At 43.5% G+C, this 22,336-nt stretch overlaps 8 protein-coding genes across 8 annotated transcripts; 4 read left to right on the top strand and 4 right to left on the bottom strand.

The window, feature by feature from the left end:
• Positions 1–112: 112 nt before the first annotated feature.
• On the bottom strand, positions 113–1,505 carry EAE97_000849 (uncharacterized protein; the record flags this gene model as incomplete). Its single annotated transcript, XM_038871359.1, has 2 exons — positions 113–1,359; positions 1,421–1,505. 2 exons carry the CDS (start codon positions 1,503–1,505, stop codon positions 113–115), a joined length of 1,332 nt encoding a protein of 443 aa, XP_038737260.1.
• A 2,544-nt stretch (positions 1,506–4,049) lies between these two features.
• On the top strand, positions 4,050–6,543 carry EAE97_000848 (uncharacterized protein; the record flags this gene model as incomplete). Its single annotated transcript, XM_038871358.1, has 2 exons — positions 4,050–4,271; positions 4,530–6,543. 2 exons carry the CDS (start codon positions 4,050–4,052, stop codon positions 4,857–4,859), a joined length of 552 nt encoding a protein of 183 aa, XP_038737259.1. The 3' UTR covers positions 4,860–6,543.
• A 259-nt stretch (positions 6,544–6,802) lies between these two features.
• EAE97_000847 (uncharacterized protein) lies at positions 6,803–8,151 on the bottom strand (the record flags this gene model as incomplete). The annotated part of the gene is made up of 2 exons (XM_038871357.1): positions 6,803–7,960; positions 8,023–8,151. The coding sequence occupies 2 exons, from the start codon at positions 8,149–8,151 to the stop codon at positions 6,803–6,805; spliced, it is 1,287 nt and encodes a 428-aa protein (XP_038737258.1).
• Positions 8,152–9,000: 849 nt separating this feature from the next.
• On the bottom strand, positions 9,001–10,999 carry EAE97_000846 (uncharacterized protein; the record flags this gene model as incomplete). The annotated part of the gene is made up of 2 exons (XM_038871356.1): positions 9,001–10,298; positions 10,348–10,999. The coding sequence occupies 2 exons, from the start codon at positions 10,997–10,999 to the stop codon at positions 9,001–9,003; spliced, it is 1,950 nt and encodes a 649-aa protein (XP_038737257.1).
• Positions 11,000–12,209: 1,210 nt separating this feature from the next.
• Positions 12,210–13,439, top strand: EAE97_000845 (uncharacterized protein; the record flags this gene model as incomplete). The annotated part of the gene is made up of 1 exon (XM_038871355.1): positions 12,210–13,439. The coding sequence occupies one exon, from the start codon at positions 12,210–12,212 to the stop codon at positions 12,924–12,926; it is 717 nt and encodes a 238-aa protein (XP_038737256.1). The 3' UTR covers positions 12,927–13,439.
• A 1,521-nt stretch (positions 13,440–14,960) lies between these two features.
• On the bottom strand, positions 14,961–16,859 carry EAE97_000844 (uncharacterized protein; the record flags this gene model as incomplete). Its single annotated transcript, XM_038871354.1, has 1 exon — positions 14,961–16,859. The coding sequence occupies one exon, from the start codon at positions 16,857–16,859 to the stop codon at positions 14,961–14,963; it is 1,899 nt and encodes a 632-aa protein (XP_038737255.1).
• A 2,424-nt stretch (positions 16,860–19,283) lies between these two features.
• EAE97_000843 (uncharacterized protein) lies at positions 19,284–20,111 on the top strand (the record flags this gene model as incomplete). Its single annotated transcript, XM_038871353.1, has 1 exon — positions 19,284–20,111. The coding sequence occupies one exon, from the start codon at positions 19,284–19,286 to the stop codon at positions 20,109–20,111; it is 828 nt and encodes a 275-aa protein (XP_038737254.1).
• A 745-nt stretch (positions 20,112–20,856) lies between these two features.
• EAE97_000842 (uncharacterized protein) lies at positions 20,857–22,022 on the top strand (the record flags this gene model as incomplete). The annotated part of the gene is made up of 2 exons (XM_038871352.1): positions 20,857–21,244; positions 21,358–22,022. The coding sequence occupies 2 exons, from the start codon at positions 20,857–20,859 to the stop codon at positions 22,020–22,022; spliced, it is 1,053 nt and encodes a 350-aa protein (XP_038737253.1).
• Between the last annotated feature and the right edge of the window lie 314 nt (positions 22,023–22,336).

Raw genomic sequence — 22,336 nt, 5'->3', positions numbered from 1 at the left:
ATGTTTACCTGAGCGAGAGAAAAATTCAGCTTCATTATAGCCATTATACAGGAGTTGTGGGTAAGAATCTGGTATTCCTCTTTGAATGCCAACTAATCAAAATCTATCTATGTTACAACAACAACCAAGTCAATGCTCCCAACATCGAGAAACTCAAAGCCGAGTGTCCTACAACCATTCCAACCGCCGCATTCTGAGTAGCAGACGGGCTGGCACTTTCACTTGTGCTTGTAGAGCCTCCAGAGCCATTTGTAGTCGCGCTGGAAGAATTCTGGGTGGTAGATGCTGAAGCCTGGCCATGAAGCAATCCTTGTACATAATTGAGAGCATCAATTTGCTCTCCCACCCCAGAAGAACTGTTTTTGGCATTACCACTCCAATCTAAACCACATCCATTGTCACCGCAAGTCTTTGCGGCAGCTTCGGCGGAGAAGATAAGTTGCTTGGTGATGAGATCGCTGGTGTATGGGGCAACGACGACGGTATCGACGAGCCATTTTCCTAGTACACCTTTAAAGGACCGTTGGTCTATGGTGCAAGAATTTTTGGATTCGCAGGCAGTCTCCGTGGCGATTCCAGATGGGAAGAATACGGAGATAGTTCTATTTAAAAGACCGTCAAGAGCGGTTTTCCATTGAGCTTGAGTATCTCCGTTGGTATGGTTGTACATATAAGCAGCGCCTGCAATGAATGTACCTGCATTCTCCGAAAATTGCACTTTGTTGATCGCAGAGCAGTTTTTGGAAACATCAGCGCCGTCAAAAACATTGAAGTCCTCATCAATAAAACCGACCGCTTTAGTCCAATCCCATGCTTTGGTTGCCCATTCCGAATAAGTGACGTTGTTCTTAGAAACAGCAAGACGAGCCGCGAGTTGGAAAAAGTTTCCATTTGTAATCGTGTTCTTGTAGCTATAGCCGGCATTGAAAGTAAAAATTTGCCAGCGAAGACCTCCATTGCAAGTTTCCTCATCCCATCGAAGTACCTGTTCATCGAACGTTGCCTGAGCAAGGTCAACCCAAGAAACATTCTGATCTTCGACTAGTCGTGTCTCTACTGCAGACATTGCTGCAAGAGCCCAAATAGATTGATCATCACTACCCATGGAAGCCGTTTGGTTTAGTGGCATGAAATCGTCATTGGGACCTCGTTGAGAGGCCAATCCTTGGGTGACAAGTTTATTGTACTGAGAATCTCCCGTCAAACGCCAGTATTGTATCAGAGTGTCGAACATAGCACCGGATTCCCACCAGTAATAAGGTGCACTCAAAACGCCAATTGGATTTCCTGGCGTTTGAGACTGGTTGTAAAGACCGACCAAGTCCTTTGCGATTGTGCCAGCTGCCGATTTCATGGAATCTATATATCAGGATGGAATTAGCTTCATTTCGAAAGAATTTCTTCATCCATCATGACTTACCAGTGCTGTTAAGATCAAGATCAATGCCCTGAACATGTGTTGCAGAAATTGCCGCAAGGGCAACGAGTGACTTGACTGAAACCATGTCTGAAAAGCTGCAAACAAAAAGATGAATGAAAGTGAAGGTAGAATGAAGCTATCATGAGAATAACATGTCTTTAACAGCGACAACGAATATATAAGTGGAAAACGCTCGACTTCTTCCGGGGACCAGGGGTCATGAATTTGACGAACAATTACATAGCCTAGAAGTAAGATCTGACAGCGCTTAGAATACGATGAGATTAATTGTTACGAGATCAAAGCCTAATGAGTTTAAGCTCAAGAAAAGATCCGCAGCTACCTAGGATAGTCATTGGCTTGGACGCCAAGCGAATGCCTTCTGGTAAGCCACTGGGGCTTAGTATAGGAGTCGGGATGCCTTTCCGAGGTTGTCATTCCGTGATTTTGTACTCTTGTGAGTTCTTGGATCATGTCAAATCGAGAATTATCATGTGAAAGAAGTCTGGGAATGTAAATAAGAACCTGCACTTGTCGGTATTTTTGAAATCCAGAGCATAAAATAAGATCATAAGCTTGGCATTGCCAGCAGTTTGCACTCCTGTGACTTGGGGATATTTCCAGGCAGTGATAGTGATAGGGTGAGGGAATACGAGGACCGAAACGGATAGCCGGCGAATTAATAAGTCTTGTGTGGAGGACTTGAGGAGGATTATTCAGAGCCTTGCAGATCTGAAGATGGATTTGTTTTGTGAGCTACAATAGCGTCAATGACGATTGTGCCTCTCTTGGCTTTAGGATTTCTCGTGGAAGAAAGAAAGAAAGAAAGGGATTTGAACAGTTCAGCTGTAAAGAAAATCTTACTTGGGTTCCTTTTTGGGGGGTTGAAGGGTTAATAAGGTTTGACATAACATTACGATGGACCTAGGTAGTCACGTGGTAGTGTAGGTATGGGGTCGTCGCTGGAGTTATGGAGAAAGCCTGAAACGTGTTATTGACAAGCGCGCGAATCCTCCCAAGCATTTGGGATTGGATAACCTTAGACGGAGATCACGATGGTTTTCAACCCTTGAACATAAGGTTGTTATCAGACATTTTTCTGACATCAAGAAATTCACTACATTGCATCCTTTTCAGAATACTTATAATCATTATACTCATTGTTTGGCACATCTACTCACACATTATGTGTTGGGTGCAAACAGTATAGGATTAGCAAGTGTCGGAAATGATCCAGGCAACTCACAAAAACATTCTTGTCTTTCAAATACGTCGATGATTCAAATTACACGTACATTTGCATTTCCTGACCCCGCACTTCACTGCGCGCTTGTTCGTTTCACAAGCTCAATCTTGTCTCACGCATCCGGGAGAATACTTACAGAATCGGAGTCTGTTGCGTGGATGAAAGTGATAGCTGGCAGTCCAAGCTCAGTGTGAAGGTATGTTTCCGTCTACTGAGTGTCAATTATGATGTTTCTGCTTGGACTTCTCCTGCGAGTAGCCTCAAGAGAAGCAGATTGCCGGTGTGAGATAGAATGATGCTCGATTGAGATATCTCTGCCTTGAAATTTACTTTGGACGGAGACTCATTTGTGTTTGATTTCACGATTTGTTTGCTTTTACAACTTGGCATGAGGATAAGTAACGACTTCTCAGGCTACCCTCCCTCCCGATCGTGGTGTCATCTTTAAGAAGCCGTGGACACGAGGGTGTTGTCTAGGATATCTGAAATCATCACATAATTACATTGAAGTTGCGATTAATCCCTCAACAAACCTGAAGTCACGGTCAAGCAGCCTTCCGCTCGTACCCAAGATATGAAAACTTTGGTCCCGACGGAGCGCATGCTGTCAAAACAACGTGATTTGAATTACTTTTCTATTGATCGAACTTTGAAACATTACACGGATACCAACATCTGCCGAAGCTGGTTCAGACCGCCACACGGATGGATGCGCCTTCCGAGACGGAGTGGCTTTGGAGTACCAAGGTTGTCATCAATTCGGTGAGTTCACACGCGTCCAACCTCGCGCTATTCGTTCATTCCTCTCGCGAAACATGATTTTTGCCTATCAACTGGTACCAGCAGATGTTGTACTCTGTTTAGTTGAGCCGTTTATGTTTGGTTCAGTTCCCCGATTGAATCGGAGACATCTTTCTTGGATACTTTATGGAGAGACCAACATTTCCCGCAATCCAGAAATGTGACACAAGCCCGCTTTCGTGTTACCAGATGTCGTTTTAATCAGTTCGAAGATACCATTTTCATTCAATTGTTGTACCAATGTATCATAATATTTTGGGAGGTAGAAAAATGCCAATGGTGCAGATAATATTCCAGCGAAGTTTCTCCTGAGGTATAAGTATGACCGTATTTTCATCATCCAGATCACGCATCTTTTCATTTCTTATCATCAATTTGTCATCTTGGCCTTTCTCATTACCACATTCCTTTTCATGATGTGAATCAACCATCCTTCAGAATGTGTACTGATAAGACTATTTTCACCACAGTGTTCTCGTCGCACACAGTTCTATACCTTCCATTTTGCTTCTTTTCTCACGATTTTCTACTGCTATAAGACGAATCCCTCCCCCTCTAGTCATTCTCTATTCGCTGTGTGTAATGGGTTATTGTGTGCTTTCGGAGCCAGAGCAGCTTCTTTTCTTTGGCAACAGTGTTCAACCCGTCAAAGCGGTAAGCATTCATTTGCAATCAAATTCTACTGTGCAACCGCTGATTGTTAGCCCTGCTAGCCAAGCTGGTTCATCCATCTGCCAGACCTTTAGTACTCCAGAGGTGCATCTTTTACCTCTGGAGGTGTCTCAATCGATGACAAGTGGTAGTGTAAGAGTTTATGTTCTCTTTCTGCAACGCATGGCTTTATTTTACTAAAATCTCCTTTTAAAGAGTGTCACCTGACGCAGGAAGTGAGTAGTCTTTCTTATGTTTCTCTTGTAGCTGTGCCATATACTTATAATGACCAGTTACTTCCTTGACACATGGACTTCATTACATATTTCCAGAATCAATTATAACCGCAAGTCTTACCGTGAGTTCCACTCTTCGTGTTATGCTACATCTTTATTCTAATCAGCCAAACAGATCAAGGCTGGCCTTGGCTTCTGCCTTTCTGACACTGCTGTTTTACTTTTCAGCCAAGGCGAAACATGTGTCTCGTCTCTAGAAACATTACAAAGATTGTATGCATTCCTCGCAACCTACATCTTCACAACTTCACTATATTCTTGTCATTCGACACGAGCAAAACATAAGTTCTTTAATTGTTTGAAAACGCTACCTGGGTTATATCAACCAGAAGTGTCTCGAACTCTAAGATTACTACCAGTTCTAGGAGCAATCCAACCTCTCCAAGTATCCCAACATTCTGCAGCTCAATCTCCAGGCATCTATCAAGCCGAAGTGATAATCTGATGAAACTCGAGCCTATTATTGTCGACAAACGTCAGAATGACTGACAATGTGTCCATCGAAGGAATAGGAAAGGAGGATAAATTAGCACAGAAGTTTTAAATCTTGATAAAGGAGGATCTAACCATCTCGTTAGATTTCAAAAACAAAAAAAATGGTATTGAAAGATCTTTCATTTATGGAACGATCTCTTATTTCTCGAGGACAGTGTTCTAAAACTTGGCAGAACGAAGAACAAGAAAAATGAGTATATGGCTGCAAGAAGTTTTTTTTGTTTCCTTCAAACAGAATCCTTCCAATTTGCTTAATATTCACCCCTCACCCGGGGTTATGGAGGATCCTGTGATCAGAGTCGCATACACATCAAAGGAACCACCAACTGATATTAGTCAGTCCAGTTGGTAAGATGGAGACAGGTGCGGAAGAGAAGTGTATTTTTTTACCGAGACCGGTAATACAGAACACAGTCGCTGGCGTAGGCATAGTTTACGCACGACAGTATATAGTCCATACGGGAAGAACATCGAGCTTGGAATATGCGCTCAAAAAAAGACAACAACAACAACGAAAATCAAAAATCCATCAAGATTCCCCAGAAGAAGCTTGATTCCCAGGGAGAGAATTGTCTTCGCCAATTAGCATCGGCCACAGCCGAATTCAGATAGATTCTATGAAGATCATAGATATAACCATCGACCGTCGTGTACCAAGCCCATATCCATATGTGCCGGTCTCGGCCGCTCTCGTTTGTGTGTTTCTCTTCTCCGCTATACATGAATCATTCCCACGATCCATCGCGTCTCTTGGAAAACTCACCACCCACCATGTCGGCTCCAGAGACCAGAAATCCCAAACCAATTCCAACACCGGAAAGCCATCGGCGGGCAACAAGTAAACATTCTATCCTGCACTCACTATATACATCAATCCCAGGCCCCAACAAATATATCTGGAAACCCCGGTTCGAACCTCCGGTCTGAAATGGACCGACTACCTGGGATTTCCACGCGGAGCTAGCTAGTTCTTAGAGCTTAGTTTGGCTCATCTATGTGTCTACTATATTTTTGCCATGTAGTGTTAATGTTCTATTGTATGAACGTCTACCATGCTCATGCTCGTGCTCGTACACACATGTGTTTACAATGGACTTGGACTTACAATAGATCTGGAATTGGAATTGGAATAGGAATCGCAATAGACTTCAGAACAGTTACAAACCCACGCTCAGAATCTAGCGAGGATCTTCTCGAACCACGCCTCGCACTTTTTCTGATTCATCTATTTATCCACCCTCAATATTCAAACCTCCATCTATCCCCGAAAACTCATCGACGACAGAAAAAGCATTATTGCAGGAATTTCTCTCTGTAGGTATTGAAAGAGATGTAATGTGATATAGAAGCGGAAGTTTGAAGAATTAGGAAATTTGAAGATGAAGAATGGGGATTGTGGTTATGGTTAAGATGAAGGGATAGATAGTAGAGAGAGCTGAGTAGAGCACAGAAAGGGCGTTTACATAGGGGAAATTTAGGATGGAGGATGGTTATTCGACCTATATTCTCATAGATACATACTTCTGTGTATGGTGAATAAAGTTATTTTTTCAGTGTGTGGTGGACTTGCTGGTTTTGTGTGATGTTTGGATAATATACTGCGATGGTTTTGGTGTTTTGTAATATTTGAGTTCGCGATCTGTGATGGATTCCTTTTCATCTAGATGATTCTTGGAATGGATGACAGAGTTATACGTGTGACTACGATTGTGATAATTGGAATGGGATATTGCTTGACTTTATAGATTCTTCAGATAACATGAGCTACATATCAAAAAAGAAAACAGAAAGGAACCTCATACCAAGAATCACAAGGAACAGGGACAGGTTTTAAAAAACAATTTCCAATAAATTCATCATTTAACATTCAAATACATTTCAAAACCCTCACACCTAAAACGGCGCTTTCTCATACCCCTTCTCCGCTTCCACATAAGCATCATACCCATATAACCACTTCTGGGCGCCCCCAAAATCTTGCCATCTACTCGGGAATCCTCCTGCCTCAGTTGGTCCCGCCATCAAAATCGCATCTCTCCTAACCTGTTCCTCACCCTCCACCATGTGAAAACTTTCCCTCTGCCCCCAAGTTTCCCTCGCAATACCTTCTCCCCTCCCTTTCCTCAGTTCCTCATAAATCCTCGCTGCTTTCTTCAACTGTTCATCTTTCGTTTCCACACTGACCTTCCCCAGTAGATATCCCATCACTGCTCCATCTTCCAAACTCGAGTTTGCACCTTGTGCTAAGTATGGAAGCATAGGATGGCATGCATCACCCGCCATCCAGAAATTTCCTTTCTCGCTAGTCCATCGTTCTAATGTTTCCAAATGCATCAATCTCCACTTCGCGACCTCTTTGACTTGTTCCAAAAAGGCCCTAAGAATAGGATCCCAGCCTTCGAAAAGTCCTTTCATTTCCTCCAAGTCTCCTGCTGTGCGCGAGAGTCCGGGTGGGAGATTGTCGGGGCAGAGGAGAACGATATTGAAGAGATCGCCTCCACGCATAGTATATGAAACGACATGAGTACCCGAGCCGGCCCAGAAATTGACAGAGTGGGAATCAATAAACGCAGTGAGTTTCTCTGCATCCGGTCCGCTTAATGTAGATTTATCAATCACAATTCTATATGCGAGATCTCCCGTTGGATTTGGCGGACATTTGTGGCCTAAAAACTGTGATCGCGTGGCCGAATAAATGCCATCTGTGCAGAGTATAACATCTCCTTCCACCGTCTTCCCCCCTTCTAATGTAATAACTGTATTCTCAAAATCGACACTCTTGACTCTGGATGATAAACGGATGGTGACACCTAGCTCATCACATTTAGCGCACAGAGCACGTTGTAGATCCACTCGATGCATTCCCCAAAAAGGAGCTCCATATCTCTCATCTATCTTTTCTTGGAAATCTGGAGAATATGCTAAGCGTTTTGTTCCATCAAATCGCCATACCGAGAGGGTTTTTGGAAATGTAGCTTTGGGAGCCAGATCATCGTAGATTCCCCATTTCTTGAAGAGTCGAGATGCATTGGGTGTAATTTGTAATCCTGCCTATAACAATGATCAGTCTGGCTCCGTAGATATAAATAAAGAAATTGAAACGTTTTCCTTACCCCGACTTCAGCTAATTCTGATACAGTTTCCAAAATTGTTACTTCATGCGAGGGGTTTGCAAGTTTTGTGGAAAGTGCTGCTGCTAAACCGGCCAAACCGGCTCCAACTACTAGGACGCGAAGGGGCATCTTGTTTTTTGTAGACTCTCTTCTACCTGGCATTGAAAGCTTCAAAATTTTGATATGCCACGAAGTAAAAATGTTGTGCTTCTGCCCGTGTTATGTTTAACCCGCAAATGATTTGGGATTCAGCGACAAGTTCTGGAAGAATACACTTATTGTGATATAGGACAAGAACATTAAAATGCAGGAAAGGCAATGGTATCAAATCAAACAGAACAGGAAATCAGATAACAATATATATATATACATATAGACATAATTAAACAAAATAAATAGCACCTACGACGATGTGGTTGACAAGAAGATGTGGCCTAGTGGACGAGATGTGGACGCGCTCGATATGGCGGGGTGAAAATCCCCGCATCCCCACAATTTAGGACAATTCATCCCACTATCTGGATCCAGATACTGTCTCGGAATCTGTTCGCGGCAAAACTTCCACGCAGATAGCAAATTATGCATCAAAAAGTTTCGGCCTTCGGTCATTCGGTCGAGGAAATGAGGCCCGAGTACGTATTGGCCTTTGTGGACATATTTTCTCTTTGCCTGGAAACTTTCTTCAAATACCAAGACCTGGGGATTGTGGGACCCTTAACGAAAAAGGATTGGACAAGAAAGCACACAATGATGGAGAGTCCTGGTTTCAATAGAGCGTGCCGATATATGTAATACGTTATTATTCATTGGTATAAACCTAGAATCATCGTGAGAGATGAATGTCCAATTACACCTTTCCAAAAAAGCCCCAACGCCATTGCTATGCAAGAAATTTCCAGATCATCGTGCTTCAACATCTTACGTAGCATCCTCTATCTTCGCTTCTGACCTTCTTCCTCCTCTCCAGAGTCTATTCGATCAGAAAATCTTCTCCCAATCAGGGGTAACGATAAATTTGCCCATCACTTTGCCTAATCCAGTAGCGACACCTTCTGGTGCCTCGCCCTTAGGATCTTCAGCAAGAACAATTTGACTCAAAAAGGCAGCTGGAACACCGCGACCTACTGCCATACTTGTTCCACCCCAATCCAATTCAACCTTGCCGCTCTTCCTTACCACCAATTTTCCGATATATCCTTGTTCACTAACCAATGCTTCATTTTCTTGGGCAAGATTGGGTTCAGTCTTGATGATAACTTCTTCCGATTCTTTTTTGATTCCTTTCTCTTTATCATCGGTAAGATCGACTTTTTCCGAAGATTGGGTGACGACGACATCATCCGAGTTTTCGACTTGAGGATTAAATAGTCGAGGTAGAACAGGTGGGAATTGGAATAGATAGATTCGACCATCTGCATGATTGGCTTCTGGTTGAGCTTCATCTTGTTCCTGTTCTCCGTCCATTCCAACATCTCCATCAACATCGACAGCCTTTCCTTTTCCTTTATCCTTGGCTGTATTATCCACTGTTCCCCTCAACAGACGAAGTTCCTCGGCAAGGATGTCAACATCCTCAAGATAACGTTCGTATTCGAACTTATCCTCTTCTGTTTGTATGACTGGCATTTTATCCTTCTTTCTGCTAGGTCGTACCTTGGATTGTTGTGGTGAAATAGGCTCCCTCTTAGGATGCTTTTTATCTTCGGGGGAGGATGGTGCTTTGAACTCTGGAAATTTCGACATGGTCGGAGATTCAAGGCCAGGTTCTCCTTTTGTTCTTGGCTCATCCGTTGTTGTTGCTCCATCCATAGTCATCTCGACATCTTCGCCAGATTGAATATCCTCCACTTCATCGGCTTGCTTCTTGGCTATCTCTGCAAGTTCTGGATCACTAACCATCATATTGGAACGTTCCTTATGTTCTTCACGCTTGATCCGAATCGGTGCGAGGGATCGTGATTTGAAAACACCATTCCCGCCTCTGCCAGAGCCAGCCATTTCATCATCGTCGTCAACCAGATTGATCATTTCAATATTGATTTTCCTCGCTTGTCCGTCGTCGTCGGGATATTCTGGATTGAAAGTGGTCATGTTTTCGGCTGACAGCACATTTACTCCCCCTCCAATTCCTGGTCCAGAACCTCCATAACCACCACTTCCTCCACCACCGCCGCCACCACCGCCACCTCCTCCTCCTCCAAATCCGCCACCACCACCTCCTCCCCCACCGCCTCTTGCATTTGCAATTGCAAAGCCATCCATGCCACCTTTTCTGTCTGTAAATTGAAATTAGTAAAGTTGGCAAGCAGTTAGCGATTGACTTACCCATTGCCGCCGGCGCAACACTGAAAATACCAGTTGCACTTGAGATTGGAGCTCCCCTTCCTGCGCCACGGTTTTGTCCCATCGCATCTCCTCTACCTCTTCCAATATGACCTCTTCCTCTCTGGGACCTACGAGCTTCCTTTTCTGCTTGTGCCTGATTTGCCGCAATTCTATCCCTCTCCTCTTGTTCTAATCTGTCTCTGTCTGCTTGATCTCTTCTGATATTTTTGGGCTTAAACCTGGCTCTTCCAGTAGTAGCTTCACCTCGCGCCCTTGTACTTGCCCCGCCACGTCCTCTTGCAATCGCACTTTCTGTTCTTGATGGAAGTCTCGCAGAGGTAGTCGCGGCTGTTGGCGCAGGAGTCCCAGCAGGTGTTTCGTCAGGTGTTATTGCAGGTGAGGTATTTGGATCGAATGCATCGTCACTAGGTTCGATTTTTGGAATAATGGTAGCAGTTGATTGTGTCATTGGTGCCATCGGCGCAACTGGCGCAATTGGCGCAGGAGATTGACTAGGTTGAGAAGATTCATCAAGAACACCTCTAAGCTCTGGGGTCTCAATATCTTCAATTGCAATTCCTCTTCCTCTTCCTCGTCCTCTACCTCGGGGTCTACCCCGCGAGGTAGCTCCCCTCTCTGCTTTTGGTGGCATGTTTTATCGATTTATTGATCTGAATGGAGGTAATGTAATAGTAATGTTGTCACCGCATTAGATTCGATAAATGTATGAGTAGATGTGAGGATAAATGAAGTAGATCTGAAGAGTAATCATATAATACCAAAATTTTATGATTGCGACAAATATTTTGGAAGCTTCAAAAGTTCAAAAGTTCAATTGTAATGTTGGTGGGGCCCGACTTTTTTTTAATCCCAGTGACGCATGGGCTATCCTTGCGGGTTTTGAGAGTTAGTCAGCAGTCTTTAACCACAGCCCATGCCATCTCTTCTCATTCACGTGCCGTTCTCAACCTCGACACGACTCAAGCAATCGCCATTATCAAGGTTCTTCTCATATATACACCAAACATATCGATGACAATATTTCGAGGAGAAACGAGGAGTGTGGTTCTTGAATTCCATGTTATTGTTGTTTGGGTTCAATATATCTGAAGACTGAGGAGTTGATCCTCATCGCAAGCCCGCAGCAAAAATATGGCAGAAGTCATACAAGCATCAATATTACTTGCTCTGACCAAAATGGCATGTCTCGAATACTGTTTTGAAGGTATAGGCCAGTCATAATGTCGCAGGTCTTTTGGGGTTCAGTCTACCAAGATCTGTGAACTCACCATGAAAATGACAAGATGGAACATTCCTCAACAAATCGTGGTTGAGAATCATCACATAACGTGTTACACCTTTACCCTACCATGGAAGTGAGTACTTTCTCGCATCGCAATCTAAGATCTATTCAAGTGCAATCGTCAGCGGACTTAAGTTGTTCGTTGTAAAGCCCAGAATCACTTCCGCATTGCTCACAGCTTTCAAAATTCCCAACCCAGATCGATTCCTCATTCTCTTCTAGAACATTGAGCATAAGTTTGATTCTGTAAATTCACAAAATCTTCCCCTTTTGGTTCCTCCTGCATTAACTTGACGGGAAATTCCATGTGCACGATTTTAGCAACTCACATTCAAGTGAAAATATGTGGCCGTTGATCATTGAAGAGATATGTTTCAAAAATTACATTCCTTGGCGTTCAAGATCGAATGTCATTCTTCAATTTTGGCCAACGGAATTTTGAATGAGCCCCTTATTTTTCACAAATTTATATCTTAAATAATCTCCTCTTCATCTATTTAACAAGATTTATTTTCACACATCTTATAATCAAGATTCATTCAATACATCTCCATCCAAGATGAAGGCATCTAATATCATTCAAGCCTTGATAGTTTTGGCTTTTCAAGCGCAGACTTCCATGACCGCGGCAGTGACAACTTCCGTGGAAGACAATGCTCTTCTAGTTGGAGGATGCGCTGGAGTCGCTCAGGAACTTCAATTACAATGTTACAAAGATCAATGCCCTCAACCAACAAATGGACTACTCGGGTCCTCTTGTGCCTCTTATCCTCCTGCAAATCAGCTCGCATGCTACAAGTCAAAATGTCCCGAATTAGCCGCTCAAGTCACAACTAGTCAAGCTCTTATTCAACAAACTTCGCCGCCTCTCATCGGTGGATGTCGTGGGGTCGCACCTCAATATCAACTACAGTGTTATAAGGAGAATTGTCGCGAACCTGCTGGTCCTCCTGGATCATCATGTGCTTCTTACCCACCAGATTATCAGCTAGCGTGTTACAAATCAAAATGCGATCCAAAGCCCGAAGCGGTAACATCTGTTGAAGTAGCACTTGAATCTCCCGTGGGTGCCAGTTCAGGACAAGATTGTCAAGGGGTAGCACCTGAGTATGAGCTAGAATGCTTTTACCGGAATTGTCCTATGTCCGGCCCTCCTGGATTCTCATGCGCCTCACTGCCTCAACAATATCAAATCGATTGTTACAAAAAACGCTACCATGAAGTCTACACTTCTCTTGCATCAGAACCAGCTCTACAAACGCCAAATTCAGTTTAAAATACTCCCAGCCCTGCTCAACAAACACCTAATACTGCCCAGCAGAGTCCTGGAGCAGATGGAGGCTGTATCAGCGTAGCCCCTGAAAACCAGCTCCAATGTTACCGTGATAATTGTCCAATGTCGGGTCCTATTGGTTATTCGTGTGGTACTTTACCACTGGACTATCAACTACAATGCTATAAAGCACATTGCGATGATGAACTCTTTATTGAAGCTGAGCTTCCTGTACTTCAAACTCTAGGGGGTGGATGTGAAACCGGAGCCCTAGAAAATCAGGAAGGGTGCTTCCAAAAAGAATGTTTTAAACTATTCTGCGCTTCGCTCCCGGTCCAGTACCAACTTCAATGTTATAGACAACATTGTAGCATCCCGGATTTATCTGCGTTGGTCAACAGACTTGGAAATAGTTTGGGTGGGAAATTAGATGGTTCGAGTACTTCTGGTAGCTCGGATGATGATGGGGTCAATGGTCCAGATGGCAAGGAAGGATTATTTTCAGAGGGTCCTTGAATTCTGGTAGTGCCATGCTTTCTCATTTCCACACTTCTCTCTGATTTGCAAATGTTGCCTCAATGAAATTTGCCTGTCAGCGTGATCTAGTTAGCAATCAAAGACGAGTCAAATACACTATACTGTCATCCCTTCTATTCATTAGTCTATCCTTAACCTGCCCCATCCTCAGAGCTCCTCTCTTCCCAAATCTACAATCGTAAACTTCAACCGGAAAAGACACACATGAAGTCAGAATCCACCCAACATTCCCATACCATCTCATACGCCAAATCCCCAACTCCACATGCACCATCTGGGCATTCCTAACAAGCTTTCGAAGACCCCGCCACTTACATCCTCTTCCCTTACATTCCTCCGCTTCGATCGATAGCAAATACATATCCGGCCTCGGCTCGATCGTGGTTCTAGATCTAAATTCTTTATGTTACCTATCCCAGGATTGTTCAGCTTTGCATGGAATACGTTCGTTAACGGAGCTGGAGAGTCTTCCCCGGAATTTGCAGTTGTGGCTTGTGGTTTATCGGTTACTAATCATGATGTGTAGGTGTACTTTCTAGTCTACCATTCCTACTGTCTGAAAATTTGACGAATTGAATGTAAGTCAAGCTTTACATAGGTAGTGTTTTTTAAGTTTGAACTTTGTTTATTCTTGATATTTTTCTTGCAGTGGATATAGATAGTAAAGATATCAATTATAATTCTGCATCACCTAGATTTTTTGAGTCATCTATGTTTCTTTGCTGGGAATGATATGCGAATTTTCCTACTTTAGAATTAAAATTAGAATCATCGCGCTTTTATCTTCGTTGATTAAGACTTAGATTTTTGTTGATTGGGCTATCGCTGATAATGCGATGGTGAGAATAACTACTCGTTTGGGTGTTTATCTAATGTAAAGTGCTGTAGGGAAATCGGTGGGAAGGTTGATGATTGATGCTTGTGAGGGACTATTATGTCAACTATAACTGGGTACTCACCTGAGCATGAGAAAGATTTTGGAGATTGGAATCTCACTGCGATGGATTAGGTGGGTTCGTTTAAGAACAGAGGGAAAGAGATTTCTAGGTTGTAGGAAGATTTTACACTGGAAGGGCGGGAAGGGTAGGAGATATAACATTGCTCACATCACAATTTTCCGATTTATTTTGGTGCAAGCTCCCTGGAAAGATTTCACCATCCATTTATGAACTCAATCGAAATAGCAATGCATCACATCTAAACATTGTGCTAGAAAGAGAGGAGAAATTTTATTATCGCCGAGTGGCATGAAGGCGTCAGTAGTACAAATTATGGATGGTACAGAAGCATCATATCATCATGACTACTTGCGTTTCTTCACAATGCTCTCCTTGGGTATCTATCTACAAGTTGATTGTCAACCAATACAACATTAATCTCCTTAATCATCTGCCCATTTCCCATTCAACTCACATCCAATCCACCGCATTACAGTTTCTGCAACGAAACCTAGCTCCAACATCGTCCAATCCCAATCAAGCTCGACCTCCCGCTCTCCACTCAATCTGACCAGCTAATATTCGAACCACCTTGCGAGCTATTCCACAACCGGTCTTTAGGCGCTAGCTCAATTACTGGTTCGTCTTTTGTCCAGTTAACCATTTCAATGCATAGCTTCGAATCCAACTCGATGTCACACCCGATGTCCAATGATTTATCGTCTGAAAAGAGCGTTTTCCTCGCCGTTCTCATTTCCATGAATTGTCTATCCAGATCATCTACCATTCTTTTAAAGCAGCTCACAAAAAAAGCCCAATTCTTCCCTTCAAAAGCGTCGGTAGCCTGTCTCATGAGGACGTTTCGGGGGAGATTGTTATAGAACGGAGTGTCTCTTTGACGATTGGCTCGATATTTGATTTGGTCGGCATAAGGAAAATCTCTTTGAAGAGCTTGGTGATATCTTTCCAGTAGTAGAATAGCCTCTGCTGCAACCAGGGGAGCGTGCCATTCGCGAGTCATTCTGGGCGAAAGCATTCTGTCCTTTCTCTTCTGGGACTTGATGAACTCCGTAATATTGAAACATGCCAATTTTGCCCTTTGATATTGTGGTTCTAGATATTGTACGATGCTGGCTCGTTGTAGTTTGAATGCTCTTGGATTGTATTCTGAGAATGAGAGATTCCTCGCATTTAAAAGACCGCTTTCGACGGGGTGCGAGTTTTGAATAGTTGGATCGTGGGGCCTGTGCATCCAACGATCGCTGCCAGGGCACAATCCGAAGTGCATCAAATGTATGCCTATACTGCCAGTAGATGAGTAACGCATTTCAGACCTGAAAGTATCAATTGCCTCAAACGCCTGTGCATAACGCACGAGCCGAAGATACATCCCGTAAGAGAGCTCTACCACGGAGTTGCCCATTGCGATTGATCTGAGTTCTTTTCTTAAACTGGAGGAAGGGATGATCGATCGACAATCCTTACCCCAGAATTCATTGAAAGGGTAGACATCTGGTAATTCGTCATAACTTGCATCTCGAAATCGAAGCTTTTTGACTCCTCGTAGCATTCGTAGAGGATTGAGCATATCCTTTATTTCTTGATAGTTGATATCGTCTCGAACCCAATGTGATTCATCAGACTTCTCCAAACCAATCGGTGCTAGTGCAATCTCGAGAGATATGGATGGGGACTGAGTGATGGCTTGGCAAAAGTTTCCTATCGACCAAACCCTCATTTCATGACAACTTCCCATTGAATATGAATCCATAAATGAACTGACAATAACTTTCCAGCGTTGAACCTTTGCCACTGCTGGATGATCATATAGAAAAAGTTGACCGTGGCCTGATCTGTTAAAATGCCTTGTAATGGGTGTCATTTCGATGCCTTTGTTGAATGCAGAGCGGCTTGGATGACAATCTGTTGAGTAGCCGTATTTACAGCAAGCGATGTAGAACGTATTGGACCCGTAAAGGATTTCCGATGCTTCTACGTACATTACGCGGCAAACCCGAAGAACTTGGGATTCAAGTTCAAACTTCAGCGGTGGCTGGCTTGGTCCGTTGGGTGGAGGACTTCTGGGCGAACTAGTACGATCGGCCACACTGCAGCTTTTGCCAAGTATAGGATTTACCAGCAAGAGCTTGTAGATCATGTTGCGTGTCTCTGGGGGGATCTTGCGGAAGAATAAACAACTAGCGGATGGTGATGAGATCTTGTCTGTAGAAGTGTTTCCGATTGATTTTGCAAAGCGCGAATCATGACTTGTATTGGAGACAGCATTTTTTGGTAAGTGCTCATTTTTGCTGATGACGACGGGGTCATTCTTGAGATGTGAGTCAATTTGATGATCATGATGACTGGCGGTCGAGTTCGTATTCTTGAGAATATCACTTTTCATGTTATTGCTTGAAGCTGCAGCTATGGGGGTAGCGACTCCACTTGATTGAGGTTCCATTATAGACTGTCTTAGAAGGTGTTAGCCACTGTTTCTCATGCTTTTCTACCATTGACAAACCAAACAAACTTACTTGTGTCGATTGAAACACAGTAGAAAGAGCTCTTTTGAAGTTGTGTGACAAATGAAAATTGAGAGAGAAGAACTTCGAAGGGTTTTGTGGAAAATAAAGAACTTCCGGTACTTCCCGAGAGGGTTATAGTTTGTAAATTAAATTCACTGGTAACATATCAACTTTGATAATTCGAAGTGAATGTTTGGTTACCCAGCTATTCGACCAGCATCTTGAGAGATTCATTGTTCAATAATACTGAGATGAAGGTTTCAATCAAACTCGCTGGACCATGATTGCTTCGTTTGATCAAAGTTTGCAGACATATCATCACAAGCACATTTGATTCAAGATAAGAAATCCTGTAAGGTTTCTGTTTTGACATAAATCATGAAGTTCCTGACAATCTATGGGTCAAGCTGATATATGGCATAGAAATCTTTTGTCCTCTGATAGTAATGGGGGATTGCTTTCTCAAAGTCATTCACAGTCTTCTCATAGTTCGGTCTCTGAAAATGCATGCCCCAGAATTCAAAAATCTACCTTGGGATATAATGCAAAGACTTTCTCCCTACTATTTGTCAGTAAAATCTGTTTCTCTGCACAATAAAGGGAAATATGTGTTTAGATCATCGAAAAACTGAGCATCTTTTCCCAGTATTCGTGCTCAGATGCCTATGAGTTTCTCCCCCTCAGTATTGGCAGATAAAATTGTTATTATGAATGTCATGAATAACATACTCATGGCAAATCAGGAAACTTGACACTCCCATAAATATAAATCTTACAAGGACCTGCTGCTCGAAGTATTCCAGCATAACATGATAGTTTCCTGATACAATAGCCTTGACATGTAAGGTCTAAACAGGTTCTGTGTTCTCAGAAGAATTTAGCAGGGTCAAGTAAGTCAATGCTATAATGATCTACTTGCACCTTGAAAATGAGTAGTCCCTACGAATGGCAGCCATGATCTACATCCAGAATGAATAAAGGTCCGCAGATTGTGAGAGCAAACTCATACCAATCCGTTCTGTCCAGAAGGTTTCCAAGCCTATTTGCCATTAGCAACATCTACATCACTTTCTGTTGGTATACTATGCCGTAGTCTACACCAAGCAGATCATTTGCGTTTGAGTATCAGCTTGCTTTAAATCCTGGGGGTGGAACTGATTTACGCATTTCAAGTTATTCGGCAGCGCCTGAAGACAGTGACGTGAAAAGACTGCAATGGCATCGGTGAGACGCCAAGTCTCGACCCGTTAGCGGGCCCTACTTCCAGATTGACAGTTAATGAAGTTGTGGACAGGAACTTGGGTATGTGGCAATCACCCTTACTGTGGTAGTTTATGCAGTCTTCCAGTCGTAGAGAGACGACTAGAGATCAATACGACACGCCTACATAGTCAAGGGTTTTCCGCCAGGGCAAGCGACAGCATAATGTGATATATCAGTACAGCAACGTCCTCAAGTGCAAGTCAAATGATCCTTACATAATATTTCAATAAAAGTCAAACAATTTTAACGAGAGGCGTCAATATTTGACAAACCAGTACTGAGGCACGAAAAAACATTAGGTATTACCGGTCTTCACAATTTCCACGGACCGGAAATAAAACCACGCTAGTGTTTTTATTCCCAGCCGTTGCAATTGCCAAAATATTTCCCAAAAGTACGCTAAGGATATCGTGGTGTGTGGTTTGGTAAACTTGTCAGTCCGACTTTTTTTTTCAGATGTGCAACAAAATTATTTTCGAGATAATATCACGTGAAACGATACCGCTTTGGGCAGAATGATTAATTGGTAGCGGCTTATATAAGCATCGACTCCTCATTTCCTCCCCTATCGTTTTGTTTACACAAAGTCATGAACCAGAATTCAGGATACAAGATTAAAGCTCAATTCAAACACAGAGCAGTAAAGATGCAAAGTTTAATCTACTCGAGAAAAAGCCTCCTCTTAGGATTATCGCAAAGCTGCGAACAATGAGGAACTCAACCCCACTATTCCGTTTTCGGAATATTTGAGGCAGGAAGTCCTGTGACTGGATCCAGGAATTTATTCCTTTATCTGAAAATATGATTGATGATTTGATTCTTGGGATCATATATTATTGAGGAAAGAAGAGTTCAAGTAGTTTTGAATCGAGCGTCTACTTGTATCTGTGTATCGACCTGATTAATTAGTATCGCAAGTTTCTTGTCTTAGTGGGACGATTCTTCTCAAGTGCTTTGTTCGTGTTTACTGAGAAGCGTTCAACCATCGTCGGGACTTACCATAATATTTCTCATACTATTACTGAGGTGCTACATGCTTCATACACTTTTAAAGAATCATACATTTCTACCAGCTTCACTCCATATCCCAACAGCCCATGACATCCTACTTCCATCCCGAAACCATCTACGAAGCTTCCTTCATCTCAACTCGCAGACCAATCCATATAAACATCGATCTTCGTCATCGGCAACCCCCCAATTCCACTTCTAACTCCATGCCCGTCACTACTATGCTTAGCAGCTTTCTCCGCTCTCCTTTCTCCGCCCTAATCCACGCCCTCATTCAACTCTCCGCCGTTTTATTCTACCTAGCTCTCCTCATAACAACATACTTTCTTTGCAGCGTCCGTTACCTCTCCTCTATTACCCATCTAACCCAACTCCTATCTTACCTCTACAACCAATTCCCCTCCATCGTAAAACACAAAGCGCGCGTCATCTACGAAGAACGGCGCCAGCTCCGCCGCAAATACGCCGAAGCACGAACCGAGCGACTTCGCGAACGTAACGAAGTAGGGGAGCGAGAGCGAGCCCAAATGCGCGAAGCAGTGCGACGAGTAGCCTGGAAGAGGGGAGTTGGAAAAATGGATTATGGAATTGATTTAGCTGAAGATGAAAAGAACTACTCGTCATCTTTTAAGTCCAAACCAGAAGACAAATTCTCCAGAGCATCGAAAGGCAAAGGATCAGGAGATGAGAATCGAGAAATCGAAGGATGGATAGAAGATGAGGTGATCATTCAATCACCTATTGAGCTCCAAGAATCACTTGAGAAATTGGAAAATCAAGCGGGTTATGGGAAAAGGGCGGGATACTGGGACGAAGAGGAACAGATAAAAGCGAAAGAGGCAGCAAAGATTTTATTGAGAAATGGTGAGGTGGAGGAATTTCCCAGGTTTGAGGATATGAATACTAGGGAATAAAGCGAGTCGAAGGGTGAAAGTTTGAAGTGTAAATCTCACCCAGACATCATTACCGCAATCAAAATCGTGAATGAATATAGCAAGCTTGAAGACCGAATTTCATGGCATAGTCTCACAAGCACAAAAACCAAAATCGATAATCAAAAAATCCTTACATCTGCATGACCTAACCATCTCCACAACATCCATCCCAACCCCACCTAACAATCCCTCCCCATCCTTTCCCCCCAAAACTCTTGTTGCACATCTACCCAACCCCTTGGCATACCTAGAAGAATCTAGAACTCCATCCACGCTCTTCCCCATACTCTTTCACGTTTCAATTAACCCTACAAAACAAATCATCGCACACACACACACACACACACATAATATCCATCTCAAAGAAATCCCGCGCAAGCTTTCTACTTCTTATATTTCCTTTGTTATTTCCTTCCTTGTAACGGATCACCGCATCAAGCTTAGCTCTTCATTTCCGCATCATTCTTCTCTTCGTCTCTGTGATTCTGCATACCTAGTGCCGTACATTTCCTTTCACTTGTGGGGATTTTCCTTCTCTTTGGTTTATATTCTGCGAAGTTGTAAATGATTCACATATTCTCAAACGATTTTGGTTGATTAAAGTGAGGAGTTGCTATTTAAGAGTCATCTTATCGATTGATTATTCTCTTTAGTTGAAGTTGTTCAATATTAATCTGCCACTCAGTAATAGTTGTCGATGCGAAAATCGCACGAAAGTCTAAAGATGTCCGCTTCGAGTACAACCACCACTGTCACTGTCTCCTCGGCGCATGGCGTCTCTTCCTCCTCAGTTCCAGTTGTCTCTTCCTCTTCAACTACCATATCTTCGATTTCTTCGGCACCAGTCATCTCTTCTTCCTCTATCACAGTCACCTCTTCCTCAACTCAACTCGTCTCTTCCTCTTCCGTTTCAACCTCATCACCATCATCATCACCCTCACCCTCACTCTCACAACCATCAATCCCCTCCTCCTCAGCAATCCCCACACCCCCATCTCACCACACAGCCTCTCAAACCCTCTCCCCGTCCCACCTATCCGCAGAACCATCTTCTCTCCTACAAATTGCCACTCCAATTGCTATTCCCCCACCTACCAGTACTTCAATATCTCGTATGTCCCACTTCCCTCTTATCATCTTCCCTCCCTTCACTCCCAAAGTTCTCATCATAAAAACCACCTCCCCACCCCTCAAACCCAAACTAACATCCCTCCCCACCCACAAGTCCTCACCCAACTCCAAGACGCCCTCGATTTCATCTCCACGCTCCTCGGTCTCTTTTTTGTATCCCTCCTCACTCTCCTCCTCATCTACTGGAGCACCCTCTACATCCTCCGCAAAACCATCGGTATAAGCCCGCGCGACACATCACCCATCGCGCAACTAAAAAACAAAAATAAAAACAATACCCCCAACTCCCCAAGCTCCCCCAAATCACCTACCTCCCTTAAAACCACCTCTTCTCTTCCCCAAAAGAAAGAAGTAGGATTTGCCCCCCACCCCTCCGACACCGAATTTATTCTCGCAGGAAAAAAAGCCCAAGAAACCAAACGTCGTCTCTCTTCTATCCCACAATCTCCTACGACCCCTACATCTACCACTCCTCCCCACTCCTCCTCCTCGCCATACACACTCTTCCCTTCCTCGCAGCCCTGGCCTACCGACGGCGTTCAACTCGCCGGTCTGGGATCCGTATCCGAATCCGAAAAAGATAAAGTGGAGAAGATAGCGCAAGCTACGGATGCTGAGGAACTAGGCGAGGCATCGGGAAGGAAAAAGGAGGACGTGTTGGCGGAGGCAGATTTGGAGTTTCAGAGGGGAGTGAGAGATGTGAGTGGGGATACTGATGCGATTGAGAGGAGGGGAGGGAGGAGTTACGGGGCTTTGTAGATGGGAGGATGAGAAATGGTGGAGATGGGGATGTATGTCTCTGCGGTTTTGACAAGTACTAAGGACGAAATGGATTGCGAACGCAGAGAAAATTCCTCCATCCTCCTCTACCTGCCCAGAGAGTGTCGAGGCTCTGTGATTAGATGAGATGAAATCATTGATCGCAAAAATGCTATAAGAAAAGCGACATCAGGCAGTAAAATGAAAAAAGAAGGGTTATTGTGATGCAATACGAACGTGGAGGAAGTTTCTACCCTCTCGTAATGAACATCAGAGGAGATATCGATGCAATAGAAAGGAGAGGAGGAAAGTAT

The sequence above is a fragment of the Botrytis byssoidea genome, assembly GCF_014898295.1.
Source record: "Botrytis byssoidea strain MUCL 94 chromosome Unknown BBYS_002, whole genome shotgun sequence".
Lineage (NCBI taxonomy): Eukaryota > Fungi > Ascomycota > Leotiomycetes > Helotiales > Sclerotiniaceae > Botrytis > Botrytis byssoidea.
The sequence above is the reverse complement of the archived record's forward strand: the minus strand, read 5'-3'. Positions and strand labels throughout refer to the sequence as shown.